At 39.5% G+C, this 18,491-nt stretch overlaps 1 protein-coding gene across 7 annotated transcripts in view; it reads left to right on the plus strand.

Moving 5' to 3' along the window:
- PTPRM (protein tyrosine phosphatase receptor type M) overlaps positions 1–18,491 on the plus strand; it is a 685,790-nt gene that overhangs the window by 462,420 nt on the left and 204,879 nt on the right. For 4 of the 7 annotated variants that reach the window (XM_084621212.1, XM_084621213.1, XM_084621215.1 and 1 more), the window contains one exon: positions 562–694. In XM_084621212.1, coding sequence (XP_084477338.1) covers positions 562–694 — 133 coding nt within the window. Of the gene's footprint in view, positions 1–561; positions 695–7,361; positions 7,392–18,491 lie in introns of all 7 variants that reach the window. The other 3 variants (XM_084621210.1, XM_084621211.1, XM_084621214.1) reach the window with 1 other exon arrangement.

The following is an 18,491-nucleotide window of genomic DNA, read 5'->3' on the forward strand; positions in this document are numbered from 1 at the left end:
TTGCCTACCAGATGTGACCTAGATTTAGATTTCCAAAGGCAAAAAAAAAAAAAAAAAAAGGTCTATTGTACAAAAAAACAATTGCTGGTAAAGCGTGTGGTAAATGAGCTTATCTCACTTTTCCAGGTGTTTAAGCTAATATGTTAGGGAATTACTGCTTCATTTTGGAAAAATAATTAAGGAAGATGTTCCAGCAAATCAAATTTGGATAAAGGCTTAGGATAGTTATTGTGGTGTTAGCAAATTTTTAAATGGCAGGAAGAACAGGGAGCCAACACAGATAATAAAAATACAGAAAATTGTGTGTGAAGAGGGTCTTATAAAAGGGTCAGGTGTGGGTGTAGTATCCAGCTTGTGTTGTGGTTTAGCAAAATATTGTAGAACAATATGAACAATTACATTCCTTCCAGTATATATGAGACCTTTTTTTTTAATCAAAGCGTTGCTGTCTGTCAGCTCTGATAATGCTTATTACTATGTATGTTAAATGTAACAGGAGAAGAAAGTGTAATGTCTTTATTCTTTTTCTCCCCTCCTCTTTTGAATCTGCTACCTTCATAGGAGCTGCTACTCGAAAACCAGACCCAGAGCCAGAGAAGGAGACAGACCATACTGTTAAAATCGCTGGAGTCATTGCAGGCATCTTGCTGTTCGTTATTATATTTCTGGGGGTTGTGTTGGTAATGAAGAAAAGGTGAGCAGTTAATATATGTTTTCTATGTGCATATTTGTGTCAGAGCATCTCCTACAGCAGTTTTCAGTGTGATTCAGGTAAATGTATCCAGCCACCGTGCTGCCCTTTACCACGGAGTTAAGAAAATGCTGCTTATTTTCCCTGAAGCCTTGTGGCATTTTATGAACTGTGCTATATGAATTTTTCCTCTTGCAGCGCTTTTTTGTGCGTTAAGGGTTGTGGCTTTGTGATAAAGGAAAAACAACTGAAGGTTAATGATTCTAGCATTGTACGTATTACTACTGTATGATGGGCCCAAATAATGTAAGAACTGTACCTCTGTCCCAGAAGGGCAAGCCTCGTCTCTATCTAGCAGCTCAGCTGAAAGTTAGATATTATATGATTCCCCACAGAAATCTGAGTAAGTTGCCCATCTTGAATATAAAAGAAATGCTTGGTCTAAATAGAAAGGGGATGGGGGAGCTGAGATGAATTGTGGTGTGGATTAAGTCTATATTGTTCTGTGCATATTTCATTCCATAAAAACAAATAAAACGGTTCTCTTGCAAAGACGCTGGATGTTTCCAAAAGTAGGTTTAACACACATGCGTTTGGGTTTTGTGCTTTGGACATCATTAGAAAAGTGCTATAGCAATAGAGATAGCTGCCTGTTTTTTTAAATGGAAAACCCTGCTTCCTTTCTGAATATCATAACAGTGTAAAGTGTGGGGAAGGGAGAAAACTGCAAGTTTCTAGCAGCTTGGACATTGGAAGGCTGTTGCCTATGTTGGGGAAATTTCAGTAGTAAGCTAAATCAAAGTTTGACTATCTATTCTGAGGTATGAAAGAGTTTGCAGCTCTGGTGTTCGGGTTGGGGGTAGTTCAAGGAGTGGGTGAATAGGGTTTGGCAACTTGAAGACAAGTTGGACTGTGAATGTTTGTCCTTTGAGTGCTCATCCCTTACCCTTTCCTTCCAACCTTCCTTCACTTAACTTCCCTGGAACTTACCTCTGGCCTCCCAATCACAGTCCAGTGTTCCCTTTCTTAAAGGAAATTCAGGCCCACTTGTGCTGGCCCTACTGTGCTGCTTGTAGGCTGGTGATTGAACTGTGTGCATACCAGTAGTGTGTAATAGGTCTGGAGCACACTGAGCAATTGTGATCGTGCCAGGCTTGGAGCACCTCAGATGCACATTTAAATAGCTGGCAGGCAGGTCATGCACTGGGGTCACAACACAGAGCCAGCTGGGCGCCAGTTTTCTTTAAGATAGAGGGAGGGGCAGTAGAGGGAAGAAGAAGGTCCTGGAAAGGGAATTGTGAGCTCCCCCAGTGGAGGGGGAGTGACCACTACAGGAACTAGACGAGGCAATGGGGGACCATCACAGAGAAGAGAGGAAATTTGAGTCCAATCTAAATAGTATCTGGGACACTGGAGCAGTCCTGGAAAATCCAGACATTCCCAGTAAACTCCAGGGTTTATAATCCTGTGTAGCAAGAGTACAATCTTTTCTGAAATGCAGTACCTTCTCCTTCCATACGTTTTAATTCTTTGCTGCAATCATACTTTCCATTTTAACCGCTCCAGACATAATGCTGGCATGCAGAGAGTAAGGCGCTCCACATTGCTTTGCCAGTCCTGCATCACTTAATCCTGACCTACATGCAACACCCTTCTTAGTCCAGTTCTGAGCCTCTCCTGAGCCCAGATTCGCACAATTTGTTAAAAAATGGCAAAGTGTAGAGTAATTCCAGTTAAGAGAGAGACTCCTGCAAAGGCTCTTCTTGCCTCCCAGGGAGAGCTACCCAGGAGCAAAGAAAGGGTTGCTAGGCTCCTGCTCCCTCCATAGTCTTTCTCCGAGCAGGCAAATATTGGTCCCTCAGCTGCTCCAGAGGTTGTTGCTTTGCTGTGGCCTTTTATAAGCCAATCCGTGGGCGGTGGGAAGGCTCCAGTCCCATGTAGTTGATGGCAGGTGTGGGTAGGGACTTGGTTCTCTTCTCCCCATCACAAATGTTCTTAGTGTTTGAGACATGTATTCTAGTGATTAAATGGAAACCACTAAGGCCTATTTACAGTAACCTTGTCCAGGAACTCTGTTACAAAATGTTGTCCCTTGACATTCTTAGAACATAGTTCTGTCTTGTAGTGTAGATGGAACTTACAGATAACTAATTTTTAACCATGTCCCTGAACCACACTGTAGCCTTGAACAGAGACTGTAGAGTACAGTTAGGACTCATCTACATTACAAGATGTAGCCAGCTTTTAACCAGATACGGGGATGATTGTGTTTTGTCCAGGTCTCCTAACATATAGTTGTAGCATAGACAGGCCCTGAAATGGTTGCACTTATGACCCAAGTAAAACTTGAACCAGTTATTCAGTAGAGTAACAACTGACTATGCCACCTAGGGTCCCTGTATTTCACCTAGGTTCAGTTGCTGTGTATACATTATGCATTCAAAGAGAATTTATAATTGTTTTGCAAGCTAAGTACAATTGTAATGTAAGGGCAATATCAGTATGTCATAAGTTTTATGGTACTTTAACTACTTCTGAGTGTAACAAACTTATCAATATTGTACCATGTGATGGTTATACTTCTTGATAATTGGGAATCAGTTACTTAACTAAGTAATGACTTAACTAAGTCCTGAGACTGTGTCCAAAAATAGTACCTCGCATTTCTGTGGAATTTTGCATCCAAGAACCCCAAAAGCACTTCATACCCTATATTAATTAAATCTCCCAATACTCCTCTAAAGTGGTTCTTAATTATTATTCTCATTTTACAAACTGAGGCACAGAGAAATTAAGTGACCTACCCAAGAGCATATAAGGAATCTGCAGCAAAGCTAGGAATAGTGCCTAGACTGTTGTCTCCTAGTTTGATGTGCCAACCACTAAACCCTTCTTCCAGCATAAAGATACCGGTTGCTCTAATGGCTATTACAGTGGGTGGAGGGACTTGGATCATGATTGCGATATCAATTTACAGTGATGTCCGCAAAATCAGAATCAGGTCTGTGGCGTGATCTGCTCTCAAATATGATCTGTCTGTCTCACTTAAGACTTGGTCCAAAGCCCATTGAAGTCCGTAGGAGTCTTTCAATTGACTTGAATGGAATTTGAACCTAGCCCTCATTGAACAGTTTCAAGCGACTTACCCAGTTTCCCCCTGCCTCCAACATTCCTGCACTGAAAATTGCAGGACCTCACTGACAACTACATACATAAAGAAAGTTTTGCTTTCATTGGCAAATTATAAAAACAACAACAGTGGAATGAAAGTGATAGCAATATTCCTGTAATGTTTGGTAAACAATAACAATAAATGGGAGTGCTTTCCAAAATTGTATTAAGGCTCTTGGATAATAGCGGGGAAGGGGGAGGGGTGGATAGACAGATAAAAGGTATAATTCAATCTACTGTATTGTCTATCTGTTCTTTTCTTTTTTTTTTAATTATTGTTATTTCAATTAAGTTTCCAAAAAGTTTGGAGGTTGAAAAATTCGATTTAACGGGAGAGGTTTGCTTGAGGGTATGTTCATTTGGGATGCAGCAGTTCCAATTTGTGCTACGGGAGTTCAGTAAACCAGTGGCTATTAATATTTGATTTTGTCAGAAACTGCCTCAGTTTTCCACAACCATAAAGGGTTGTTTTCTTGTGTGCTTCTTTTGTTTTTGCTCTGCGTCACATATACACCTGAGCCTTCGAATAGTTTCTAATGTATGTATCTGTTTAAATGGGTAAGGAATGCTTAGCGCTACTCAGGAATGCCCTTTCCACTCGCTGGTGCTGAGCTTGCAGCGCATTAGTCCAGGGGTTCTCAACCTTTTTCTTTCTGAGCCCTTCCTTCCGCCCCCAACATGCCATAAAAACTCCACGGCCCACAACAACTGTTTTTCTGCATCTGAAAGCCAGGGCCGGTGTTAGGGGGGTAGCAAGCAGGGGAATTTCCCAGGGCCCCACACCATAAGGGGCCACACAAAGCTGTGTTGCTCAGGCTTCAGCTTCAGCCCCCAGTGGTGGGGCTTGTGGCCCTGGTCTGCAGTCCCACGTGGCGGGGCTTTGGCTTTCTGCCTTGGGCCCTAGCGAGTGTAATATGCTGAAACCTGCTCGTGGTCCCCCAGGGGCTACGGACCCCTGGTTGAGAACAACTGCACTAGTCCACTCCCTTGATGTAGCTCAGATTGTTCTAATTTCTACCTGCTGCCAACATTTCCCAACAGTCAGCATGGAAACAAGGGGAAGACCCAACCAGGCCCTCTTTTCCCTTTGCCATGCCCTCTATGCCAGCTGCAGAAGAGGGGTGGTGCAGAAGCCAGTATACTAACTATGGCACCTGGGTTAACCTCCACTTATAAAACATGCCAAAAGACCTATCCACGTATATAAAAAGTAAAATGGAACTCAGTTTTTAAGGTTGCATTTCTAAAACTAAGATTTTTCCAAAGCATGGACAGTGTCTTTGCTAAATGATCTGTTTTTGTAAGTCTTAGTTTTCTATTTCTTAAATTACCCAGGTTTAGAACATTATATTTTTATAACAAATTTTCTCTTTGTAGAACCTCAGAATTATTGGGAATTTAAAACTATAGAATCTAATTTTCAAGGAGTCTCACCTGAAACCTCTTGATCATATTATAAGAACTCAATATAAAAATAACTTGAACATGAGACATTTAATTTTTCTCCTGTTATATCAAATTGTAATTTGATGTATTCACACAAATTAAAGCACCTGAGTTTTCAACATTTTTTAAACAGCATAATTTATCTCAATAACATGTTTGGCAGAATTATGCGTACAAGAACCAGCCGTGCTGCACTGATTAATTATATTTATTGTTGTTTCTAAAATTGCTATACATCTTTTAGATGTATGAGAACATTTGTACTAATTACATTAAATCTCTGTCGTGGCAACATATGGCAAGGAATAGGGTTTGCGGTGTCATGAGATTCTAAATGGGAGCTAGAGAATGAGTAATTTCTGAAAAGAGAAGGAAAAAAAAGATAATTATGATTAGACCACATACCAAAACAACCTCGTCCCAACATAATATAAGTAAACAGAACCGTTGTCATACAGCCCAGTCCTGCACCCCTCCTGCAGGCACTGAATGTAGTAGAAGATATACCCGAGTAAGGAGTGCACGATTTTATCCATAGCCTTCCTGTTACCGTATTCTTGGCTCTTTTTTTAAATCCAATTTTAACAGGTGTGCATTTTGCAAATGTGCCACATCTGATTAAATATTCAATACCTAGCCTTTTGTGTTTAAACAATACTTTTAAGTATCAGAAAAATGGGAATAAAAACTGGAAAATATTTCTGAAGGCATCCTCAAACAAAGAAGATGAGAGAGAAAATGTGATGAAAGCCTAGTTTTCAAAGGGATGCCTGCAGCATGTAGCCTAAGGCAAGTTAGCATTAATGGTAGTCCTTTGCCGGGCCTGTTTACAAGTTTTTGCTGTAGTCAAAGCGCTGTAGCTGTGTGCTGTGAGAATTACAGATGCCTACCCAGTTTATTTCCGTCTTTTATCTTACCAGTACATTAACATTATTTGTAGCTATGGCAAGGTGATGGTTTTGGAGAATTAGCTTCTTTTTAATTAGAATCAATATTTTGTATCTGACCAGGGTGAAATTCATCCCTTTGCGGAGGGCTTTGCCCCTCCCCGCTTCAGGATCAGGGAGGGAGAGAGGTTCAGCAGCAGGCAGAGCAGCTGGGCAGGAGGCCCTGTGCACTCTGTCCATTGCAGCAGTGGGTTCCTCACTGGCTCTGAATGTGCTGAAGTGGAGGGAATCATTGCGAGGGAGCTCAGGTAGGAAAGAGTACTGGGTCCATGCTTACATGGATGAAGAGGTTTGGGATCCAAGTGGCCTTTTGTAGTATTCCCAGGGGCAAAAATAGTAGAGGTGCAGGATTCTACCCACAGCCTGGGGATGGATTCTATAGTCTCACCGCCAGCAAACCTCCACTGTGATCCCTGACTATAGCCCTTTTACTTGGGGGAAGAGTGAATTTCAATCTTTGTGAAGTAATCTAACCAAGGTTTCTTCTGCAATGAAATGCCTAATGAAAAGTGGAAACATACTTCGAGAGTTTGTTTGGCTTTCTGGAAACAAGTTTTGGGTGACAATCTAGGGTAATCATATCCATGGTAGGTTAAGTTTTAATGTCTCTAAGGAACGAGAGCAACTAGACAGAGCCTCCAAAAAAACTCCAAAGGAAGAGAGGCTACTTAATAAGCATTCTAAGACTTTTAATTCCTACACTTCTAACTAATGCAGTAGAGATGTCGTGTCCTTCCTAAACCAATTAATACAATGTGAAATAAAATCATGTTTACGTGTGTGTGTGTTTGTGTATGTATTATATGGATGTATAAGATACATAACTATTATGTTACTTAGCTTTTACACTTGTTTTAAACTGTCAAATTTAACATTTCAGTGAGGTATTATGTATTTTACCGCTTAAAATTTTTTGTAGATTTATGTCATATCTGGAATGGACAGATATTGCATGATATGCCTCAGATGCATTTGTACTACCTTTCATTTGTGTCACCACTTCTGGTCTCAGTTCATCTTGATTTTTCATACATTAATATTTGGCTTTTCTTTCCTTCCATTTCATCTTTTCCACCACTGCCTAAATCCTTCCACCATCATGGCAGAAGAAGCTATCACTCCTACACTTATTACCTGTAAGTAACTTCTTTGTGCATCATCAGAGACATGCTTTCTGCCATGTTGTTCCATGTGTGAGTAGTGAATGCTAATGATGGAACTTCCTTTGTGAAAGTCAAACACTTTGAAGTTTTACAGTGCTAAAAACAACATGGTTAATAATTTCATGTCATTTTAAGCAATTTGATATTTTCTTATGGCTTCCTTTGCCTCATACTGTGTGTTTCAGTATTTTTGAATACAGTAATGTGATTAATTTTTTAAATTGAAAAATAGTGATAGGCATCATAAATCTCACTGGCATTTTACAAATATTTTTGGAAGACAAATTCTTTTTAGGACTGATTTAGGGTTTTCCTTCTCATTTGTCCTGCCCAAAATATTGTGATGTTTAGACACGTGTACACGGATTTGCATCCATTTGCTCTGCACATTTTCCTTTTATTTCATAAATAAAGATGGTGCATAAATGTCATGAGTTGCCATTGTCTCAGTGGATCTAAAAGGCACAATATTGATTTAACAGGAAGTGTATGGGCCTCAGGAAGTATACGGGCCTGCAGAAAGATAGTTTTCTGTATATAAAGATGTGTTTTGATGCAGTCTTTAGTAGTGTAATCACATAATACTTTTTTTCACAGGACCCCTGTTTCATTCATTGCATCCAATGAATGGTGAATGAGATAAGGTTGTGCAGTGCATGAGGCTATGGCCTGTAGGAATTTTGACTCATTCTCAACAGAGGTTGGAAGGTGTGTGTATTGAATGAATCAGAGGGCAGTTGGATGGTCTGGTTATTAAGGCACAGGTTAAGACTGAAGAGACTGGATTATATCCATAGATCTGTCACAGACTTCCTATGTGATGCTGGGCAAGTTGCTTAAACCATAATTTTTGGAGACTGTCAATAAATCTGTGTTTTTCAGGTACCCAATTTGAGACATGTGGGGCCTGATTTTCAAAGTGCTCAACACTCCGCACTCAAATTGAAACAAAGTACCCAACTCAGCACCTTTGAAAAAAGCCTTAGGTGTCTGAAGCTGGGCACTCGCTGAAGTACCCAAAATTAGTGGACTCTTCAACAAATTTTGGCCTAAACCTCTCTCTGCCTCAGCTCTCTATCTGTAAAATGGGAATAAAAATAATACTTTCTATCTCACAGGAGAGTTTTGAAAATAAATTCATAAATACTTGTAAGATATTCAGATATTACAGAGATGAGCACAATAGAAGAGTTCATGGGGAAATTAAAAAAAAATCTGTATTCTATGCAGGGAATGCAGAGGACAGAAAGAAATGCTGAACTGCTGCTTCATTCACTGAGCATCCTGTACATTAATGGATGCAGGGGATTTGTGCTTAAAATATTATGTAACTATGTAATTAAAGATTGTATCATAATACACACAAATTGCATAATTCTGTCATTACCTAACTTCCAAATGCTTTACTTTGCAATCCTAATTACGATCTTTCAACAGTTTTTGGTATGAAAATAAGCACAGTTGTGATGTACAGTGTGTATAATAGAGATTTAGTACACACGTATGTCTGGTTGGGTTTACAAGTATATATGAATTACTTAAAAGAGGGATTAAAGATGGGACCACTCTCAAAGATGGTAAGCCAAAATTATTATTACCTATTATTTTACCTCCAAGTGTGCCAGGCCCTTGGCAAAAGGCACACAAGAGATACATTGCTATCCCAAAGATTTTACAAGCCCTGATCCTGTAACTGGGCCCATGCAGGCAGACCCTTGTGTCCACATAGCTCCAATTTCAGAATAAGGACAAGTGAGGATATAATATACACACAGAGGGACAGTATGGGTATATTATGGATATATGTTTGGGTGATTACTCAGCTTAGCCATATGTATGTCATGACTGAAAAGGAGTACTTGTGGCACCTTAGAGACTAACCAATTTATCTGAGCATAAGCTTTCGTGAGCTACAGCTCACTTCATCGGATGCATACTGTGGAAAGTGTAGAAGATCTTTTTATACACACAAAGCATGAAAAAATACCTCCCCCCACCCCACTCTCCTGCTGGTAATAGCTTATCTAAAGTGATCACTCTCCTTACAATGTGTATGAGTGCTGGAAATGGCCCAACTTGATTATCATACACATTGTAAGGAGAGTGATCACTTTAGATAAGCTATTACCAGCAGGAGAGTGGGGTGGGGGGAGGTATTTTTTCATGCTTTGTGTGTATAAAAAGATCTTGTACACTTTCCACAGTATGCATCCGATGAAGTGAGCTGTAGCTCACGAAAGCTTATGCTCAAATAAATTGGTTAGTCTCTAAGGTGCCACAAGTACTCCTTTTCTTTTTGCGAATACAGACGAACACGGCTGTTACTCTGAAATATGTCATGATTGTTCATATATTTGCTTGTAACCCACAAATGCATGTAGGCTCTGCTGCTGAAGTCGGTTTTTAGACTTTAGAAAATGTTGACCTTGAAATTGTCCATGTAAGACCTAGTTTCCTGCCATGTTGTTTTCTTTTATGTTCATACGCAGTACAGAAATGTATGTAGAGAAAAGTGAGCACTGGGAAAGGACCAAATTGTACACTGCTTTACAGCATACATAACTCCCACTGAAATCAGTGGGTTGCAAGTCAATACTGAATTTGCCATTTTTCTTAACTGATCTAGGAAAGTGGAAGTACATATGAATTTTAGCACATGGTTTATTTTTAAAAGAGTCCTCCAAGAATCTGAGTTGAAATATGGTGCCATCCTTAAGTTATCATCAGTGTTCTGGGCATCATATTAAAGCTGCTGTTAGTGATTAGACATTGCAAGCATAGGATGTGACATCCAGCCAGTTATATCATCCAGGAACCTATGTATTAAAATAGATATCATTGTCTTGCATGCAGCAAAGTTTCCTAGTGTGCTGGGGCTCTCTCTTCCTAATGGCCTGCCACCTCTAAAACTATTCTAATATTTTTCAAAAATTGGCAGATAGCTTGCACTGCTGCTGGATTATCAGAGGAGTTAGCTACAGCTGTGCATATTTGACACACAACTATATCATTTTATCTTGTATTTGCTGGGTAGCCAGTCAAGAGATGTCACACAGGAAGGAGTTGAGCACTGCCATTAATAATAATCTTTCTCCATAATAGCTTTGGTGCTTATGCCAGAGCCATTCCTCCCATTATTCTCTTGGCCAAGTCACTATTGTATACCATTCACCACAATCAGGGAGCAGATTGTTTGGGCTGGAAGCAAGCCGTTAAGTCTGTGAGTTCTTTTGTTCATAAAATTACAGAAAATTCTATAGTAGTTAACTTTGCAGCAGTTCTCTGGACTTAACTGTTTATTCCATGTGGGAGAAGTAAGAATAGATAAGCTGCTGTTAGTGATGTTCATGTATAATGACTGGTTTCCTCAAGATGACAACCAGCACAGACATAATTCTGTTTTCTCCTGACATGATTTGATGGACAGAACCCCGGTGACATTGGTGAGAACAGTAAAATTACATTAGTAGCTTATTATGTAACTCCAGTTTAGCTGATGAACTAGAAAAGCCTGTAGATCATGTAAGAACAGTGTCCCATTGTTCTGGCCATAACCATGAACTTTTTAAAAGCCTTTCATTTTGTTTGAGATTAGACCAAGGCCATATCTATCCTCTGAGTTTAGCAATAGTGGCCAGAAGCCAGGATAACTGCACTGGTGCAAACCCAGCAGTAGGTAAGGAAAACTGTTGCGTTTACCCCAGTTTCTGGCTACTGACTAACTGGGGATAGTCTCAACTATAGATGAGGCCTGAGCTTGGGGACAGAGTAGTAACTGATTGCACTAACCAACTGCAATGAGTTAGGAAGATATAACATCACCAGGTAGCCACAGATAAAATGTGTTCAAAATTCAAATGACAGGGTTGCAAAGGCAAAGTTTCTTGTGGTTGTCCACTAGGTTGAGATTAATATCTGAGATGATTTGTTTTGAAGGTGATTTTAAATTTAAATTTACTCAACATGATTACATAGCACTGGATGGTTGGGGCTTTTTGGTTTCTTGCTAAGAACTGTGCCTTATCACAAGTCATTTCTGATATTGTAGGTAAATGGAAATAAAATATTTTCCCAATGTGCCTAAAATGCATATCATGCCGGGCTTTAGATATTGGGCCAGTGATTTTCAGCTTATGGGGCATGACCTAAAAATGAATTGCAAGGGTTGAAAACAAAATATAAAACAAACAAACAAAAAAGAAGAAGCAGTATTAACACCTCCAAGAACTCAAAAATTGTAAGTCAAACCTCCCCCCAAATAATGAGATTTAAAAAACAATAAATGTTTGGTTCTTTATTTGCCTTCTTTTTGTTCAGCCTTTACAGTTCACATTATCAAGGGTTTTTTTCTGCAGCCATCAGAGCTAGACACTTACTTAAAAATGAAAGCTAATATTCTCATGTAATCCCATAAATGCAGGAGTTGGGACTTTAGGAAAAACACCAACTATTGTAAAAAGAAAAGGAGTACTTGTGGAGTCCTTTTCTTTTTGCGAATACAGACTAACACGGCTGTTACTCTGAAACCAACTATTGTGAAACTCAAATAAAATCATGGGAGTGGGCATTACTGGCTGCATCTAAATGCCATGGGCAGTAGGTCCCATCAGGGATAAGTAAAGGAGAGAGAAAGAGAAGTTCTCTTCCTTTCTCCTGCAGCCCAACATTGCTACATCTTTTCCCCCTCCCATCTGCCTACATGGTTCTCATGGGGGGAAGAGGCACGTTCCCCATAGCTAAACATTGTGTGAGAAAGGGGGGCAAGAGGGAAGAGGACCCAATTTCCCCACCTTGGGCTGGCCATCCCCTATTAAGAGCAGCACAACTCCCACCAGCCCAGTACCTAGCAATGTTCTGCACCATGAGTACACCCAGTGTACACCTTACAAGTCCTCAGCCCCCAGCAACTCTCCACCTAGAAGCCAAAACCAATCACAGTGTGATTTAGTGATTTTTAGTCACACAATTCTTTGCCATTGGCACTGGCCACTGTCAGTGACATGATACTGCACTGGATGGATCACAAGTCTGGTCCAACATGAGAACTCCTATGTTCCAAAAATAATTCTGTATCTTTGCCATGATAGTCTTGTTTGGCTCAAAGATGGTCAAAGCTACTCACCTGTAAAAATTCAGCTTCTTCACTCACTCTCAAAAGCATTAATAATAGTTAATAAAAACATGAAAATCACACCTTGCCACTCATAAAAATAGCATAATAAAGAGCCCCACTAAGACACAATTGTCCTCTGTTGCCTATTTGAGCTCCACAGCCTGGGAGGTTGTTCCTTATTGAGAAGGCTCAAAATATCCCCTCTCTGCCATATTTAAATGCTAGATTTAGGCCTTCTGCATGAGACCTCTGTACAGAAGCCAAATCTGTGACTCTTCCTAAACCTATCATGACTGTCACAGTATCTGATGGCACAAAAGACAAAAATAGTTGACAGAAGACCTTACAATCTGCAGTATGAAAATATCCAAAATGTGGCATTTAAGATCTTGGGAAAGACATGAGGCAACTGACTGAGCATTTTAGGAAATGTACAGTGGCCACACTTGAAACCTTCCATTTATGTAGAAAATTTCTACTGGTACTGAAGTCAGTTCTATATTTCCATGCTCAGTCACACATTGGACTTGCTCCTAGAACTCCAGCTGGCTGCAAATTCCCTGGTGAAGGAGAGAATTAGAAATAAAAATACTGGCGTGTGGGAGGAATTTACATGAGCTAGCATCCCTCTAACTAGCTATAAAACTTGTTCCAGAGAAGAGAGGTTTTGAAAGAAATTACCTCCTGAGGTTAGAAGAACATGAATATGTTGAGCTGACCATTAGATCTGTTATACCAGTTGTATATTTACTGTGTCCACTTAGAACCCCTGTAAGACGCCATACAAAGTTTATAGATATTTAAGTTTGGTTCTTTAAGGACATCTCTGTAGCCACAAAAAAGGTGATGTAAGTGGTCTGTGAAATCATCAGAATCCTGTCTTGTAAGCTAGTCTTCCAGGATTTGGGGATGTTGTCCCATACATTTTGGTGCAGATGGCCACAGATGTCTATAATGACATAAATTGAAGTCGGTGTCTACAATAACAAATGAACATGTTTCAGAAAATCCTAATGCCTACTGCAAGGAAAAAATACATACTTCTGGGCTATTTGCTGTGTGCTTTCTATACAGAGGCACAATATCTACTTTAAATGCAGTTAATAAGAAATCTCAAAACTAATATGTTTTTGTAAATTAAAAAATCACACGAGTCTTCCTTGCTTTTTCTCTTTATATATATTTTCTTCCTTCTGCTAATTCCTGGCTTCTTCACCATTCCCCCGATCAAATAATTGGATTGTTTTACAGCCACAGTTTACATACATGTTCCCACACAGAAAATATACACAAAAGAACCAACCAAATGCCATTTAAAATTCAGAATACTATTAAATAAAAGCTTGTTTTCTTTAAGATCTTTCTGAATTTTTTAGCAAGTTTTCTCACCCAGAGCCACGGTTAGACAAAATGAAATAGCTTTTATGAACTGGTACAGAGATCACAAAATGAGCTGACTTGGAGGAATAAATTTGCTTTAGTTCATCTTTTCCAGGGAACCTTTAGATTCATACTCTAAACTTACCCCTTTTACATCAACAGGTAGGTGGGCACTGCCATTTTCTGGAGGTACTCCTCCAGACTATCAAAGTATTTTAGCCCAGTTCTCTTGAATGAGAAACATTAATCTGCAGTATGCTAGATTTTTGTCATACTACAGAGAGAGTGAGGAGAGATATCAGAGTTGATTGATTGCTATGCTGGTCACACAATTACATTTAGTTACAATCCTTGCTCCCTCAGTGTCAAGCAGTAAATTTTCAGATGAGCTGAAGGTGGGTTTTTTTCCTCCTCTTAAAGAGCCAGTGTCAGTTTACATGTATTTTTTTTTGTATGTACGACAGATTTAGAAACTAAACCAGTATGTTTCTAGGAAAGGCACTTCGCAGTCTATATTGTTTGTTCTCTTCTCATTAGTCAAAGATGAGTCATGTCTTTCAATCCAGACTAATGTACAGATTTGAGTTGGTTTCTGGGGCGTACACAGGAGATGTCTGACACACTGTAGCTTGATGCTGAAAGACTAATTGAATTACACCTAAAGGGCTGGTGAAATACACTCCCTTTTCTTTGGGGTGGGTGCGGGGGGAGAGCAGATCTTCCCAGTATTTGATGGACAACTCATCTCTGTTCTAGTGGCTGTGTTTCCTTCTTATAATTGAACTTGGCTCAGTCGGTCTCCCCACTTCATCAGTGTGGGCCGTGCTCACTGTAAAGGTGAGGTAGAAAGGACTAAATACATACTTCACTGTTCCTGCTGGCGGTATTCAAAGTTTGCTAAGACTTTTGGTTCCCAAATCACTCACACTTACATACAACATCAGTCAGTCTAGGCAGAGAGGCTTTGCCACAATATACCAACTTTTTGTTGAATAATGCCTTAAAAGAGGACGTTATATGCTGAATAATATTCATTCATTTTCCTCAAGGCTAAAATAGAAACACCTTTAAGGTAAAAGGAAAATTTCATGCCTTTCTCTCTCTGACATTTTATTCTGGATTCATAGATAACTAAAGCACAATTTTAAAATCTTTCACTGCAAATCTCAACGGTGCTTGGAGATTTTTTTTCCTGTTTAGTATTGGTGTTTACTGTCTAAGAAGGGTAATGTCCTTGAAAACGGGTGCTCCTTAATCCCATAATATGCTACAACAGTGATGCTATAAATGTCTTAACACCAAATAGGCTATACTGCATGGTAAAACCACAGTTTGCTAAGGAATTTTTGTTGCTTAAGGACTGTAGTTTTCTAATAGATTGATTTGTTAGCTTGCAGTGATTTAATGAAATATTGACCCAAGTGCCATCAGGTGTCTGCCAAGAGTAGGACAATGAGGTAAATGTTGCTTTGTGTGCAACTGAGACTTCTATATAAAATAAATACATAAAAATAAAAAGGTGGGGGGAAGTAATATGGTGAAACCAATCTAAAACTTCTGTTCGTTAACATACCAGAGATTTAGTCTCTTGTATTGTACAGCAAAGAGCATCTATAACATGATGTTGCTGTCTCTTGAATGATGTCAGAATAGGGCACTACGTTTCTTTAATCATTAGTATTGTATTAGCTTTCCTGAGTAATTATTTTTTGTTTGATCCTTTTAGTCTTTAATCCATTGAATACCCCTTGAGTCCCATAAATGATGCTTTGGCTGAAATACTTTTATTTGACCGTATCAGAAGGGGTTATGACTAGATTAATGATAATCTGTCTCAAGGTAGCATCTGTCAGTACACTCTCATTTCCTCAAGGAAAATCTTCTCAGCATAAAGAGTTTGCACATCCTTTTTCCCCTTCTTTTCCACTTTTCTTCCTTGAGCTTCTTCTCTACCATAATGCAACTGAAAAGGATACAGTGCTACTGCAAGACCCTCAGTGAAGGACAAGGGCCATTTGCTTTGAATGGCATGCACTTGCTGTTTTTATCTCTTTCATTTTTCTTTGCTATTATTTTCCTGCGATGAAATGTCTTACTCGGACATGGGAGAATTTAAAAAATGATTCAGTCGCCCTAATCTGCTGCTTTCACAACAGTTGTGTTAATTTGTCATGCTAACTCACTGCTTCCGTTGTGAGCAGATACTTCAAGGTTCTGCCATTAGTGAACAATTTGCTAGCCCATTTCAAGAAAATGGTCCAAACTCATCCAAAGCGGAACTTTGGTGAAGTCAGTGGAAGTACATCAGAGATGGAACTGGCCAAATTGCCGTTCGCAAGAATTAAGCAGGAAAGCATAGTGAAAGGATAGTGCGGTGTGGTCACAAATCAAGACACAACTTTATAAGTCTTATCAGCCTTGACAAAGTGCCCCAATTAAAAAAAAAAATAACTTTGGAAGAATTATCATGGTTGTTGGAAGCAAGCTTATTTTTTAGTTATGATATACGAGGAGAGTGAATTTATCAAATACTTTATTTTACTGCTGATTTCAAATAAGCTACAGAAAGAAATTAATATTACTGTCAGAAGAATCTTGCATAGTTCTGGTTAGTTCCTGTGCCAACCCAACAGCAGCAATGATCCAAATAAAAGGAGCCAGCATCTGGAGTAGAGGAGAATTTTATAGAGTTAATGCCAAATAAAACCTGCTACTGCCTCTGCTGAGCTGCAAAGCATTTACAGAAGCCAATTTATTTTTCTTTTTAGTGACTGAAGGTCAGAATGGCTTCTGCTGAGATTTCTCACGCTAATTCTAAAATCTGAGATACAACAAAGTCAGATAGTGGGCCACGTGCTTAGGTGTTCCTAAGCTGCACTCAGCGCACCTGTGGGAGGAGATAATTTTTCTCCCTCTTTCTGGTCCTCTGATCTTGGGGGCACAACTTAGAGTAACCCCAAGGCAGTTCTAACTTGTCTGAAAGAGACTCAGTACACCAGAAGAAATCATTCTCTAGTCATGCTCTTTACACAGGTTGGAGGATGGGAGGAGCATGTGGTTAGTGCCATTTGAGCTGGTTTAAGCCCGCTCAAAGATTAACCTTGCAAAGTGTTGCCAGGCAGTACAAGCAGCCAGAATAGGGGCAATGCATCTAGCCCACTGTGTTAATGCTTATCATAATATGCTTATCAGTTACAGTAGAAAGAAAAGGAGTACTTGTGGCACCTTAGAGACTAAACATCAGCCACACTATCAGAGGCTCATTCACCTGCACATCTACCAATGTGATATATGCCATCATGTGCCAGCAATGCCCCTCTGCCATGGACATAGGGCAAACTGGACAGTCTCTACATAAAAGAATAAATAGACACAAATCAAATGTCAAGAATTATAACATTCATAAACCAGTCGGAGAACACTTCAATCTCTCTGGTCACTCGATTTCTGATCTCAAAGTGAGTATCCTTTAACAAAAAAACTTCGAAAACAGACTCCAACGAGAGACTGCTGAATTGGAATTAATTTGCAAATTGGATACAATTAACTTAGGCTTGAATAGAGACTAGGAGTGGTTGAGTCATTATACTGAGTGAAACTATTTCCCCTTGTTTATTCCTCCCCTCCCTTCCCCCCCCCCCACTGTTCTCAGACGTTCTTGTTAACTCCTGGAAATGGCCCACCTTGATTATCACTTCAAAAGGTTTTCTCTCCCCCCACCCCACTCTACTGCTGATAATAGCTCATCTTAAGTGATCACTCCCCTTACAATGTATATTTTTTCATGGTCTGTGTGTATATATAAAATCTCCTCACTGTACTTTCCACTTTATGCATCCGATGAAGTGAGCTGTAGCTCACGAAAGCTTATGCTCAAATAAATTGGTTAGTCTCTAAGGTGCCACAAGTACTCCTTTTCTTTTTGCGAATACAGACTAACACGGCTGCTACTCTGAAACCAGTTACAGTAGGTAGCTGATTAGGATAGACTTGCATTTAAAGTCTTTGTTGACCTACTACAAACATTTCCTAGATTATTCAATATGTATACAGCAATAAGATTATCATCATTTTCAGGCCCAATTTTGCATCAGTGTCAGTGGGAGCTTGGCCTTCAAAAGGACTGCAGGATGATGGCCTGTAATATTCTAAAAGGATCAGATGAAATAATGAAGTGGTTGACATTTATTTAGACTGTAAAATGCTGGAGGCAGGGACTGTTACGTGTGTACAGTGGTCCTTGATCCTTAGTAGGGACATCTAGTTGCTTTCACAATACAAGTACTACTGTTACTACCAACATTCAGACATCATGGACAGTATTTTAATATTCTATAGTCTGCAAATTATATACCAATTTAAAAAAAAAGTAAAATGAAAGTCCAGTGAGGGAAACCAGCTCTTGTTGCCTATAGAGACTGAACATATGCTCCCAGTAGGAATATACTTAGATGTATGTTGAATAAAGTACAGCAACTCTGCCTCCCTTTTGTTAGATTTAGAACAGTAGTACTCCAGTAAGACTGGAGTACTGTACATTGGTTAAATGTTCTTTGCAAATATCACTCTTCATCTACAAA

Source organism: Lepidochelys olivacea (assembly GCF_965140295.1).
Source record: "Lepidochelys olivacea isolate rLepOli2 genome assembly, chromosome: 2".
NCBI lineage: Eukaryota > Metazoa > Chordata > Testudines > Cheloniidae > Lepidochelys > Lepidochelys olivacea.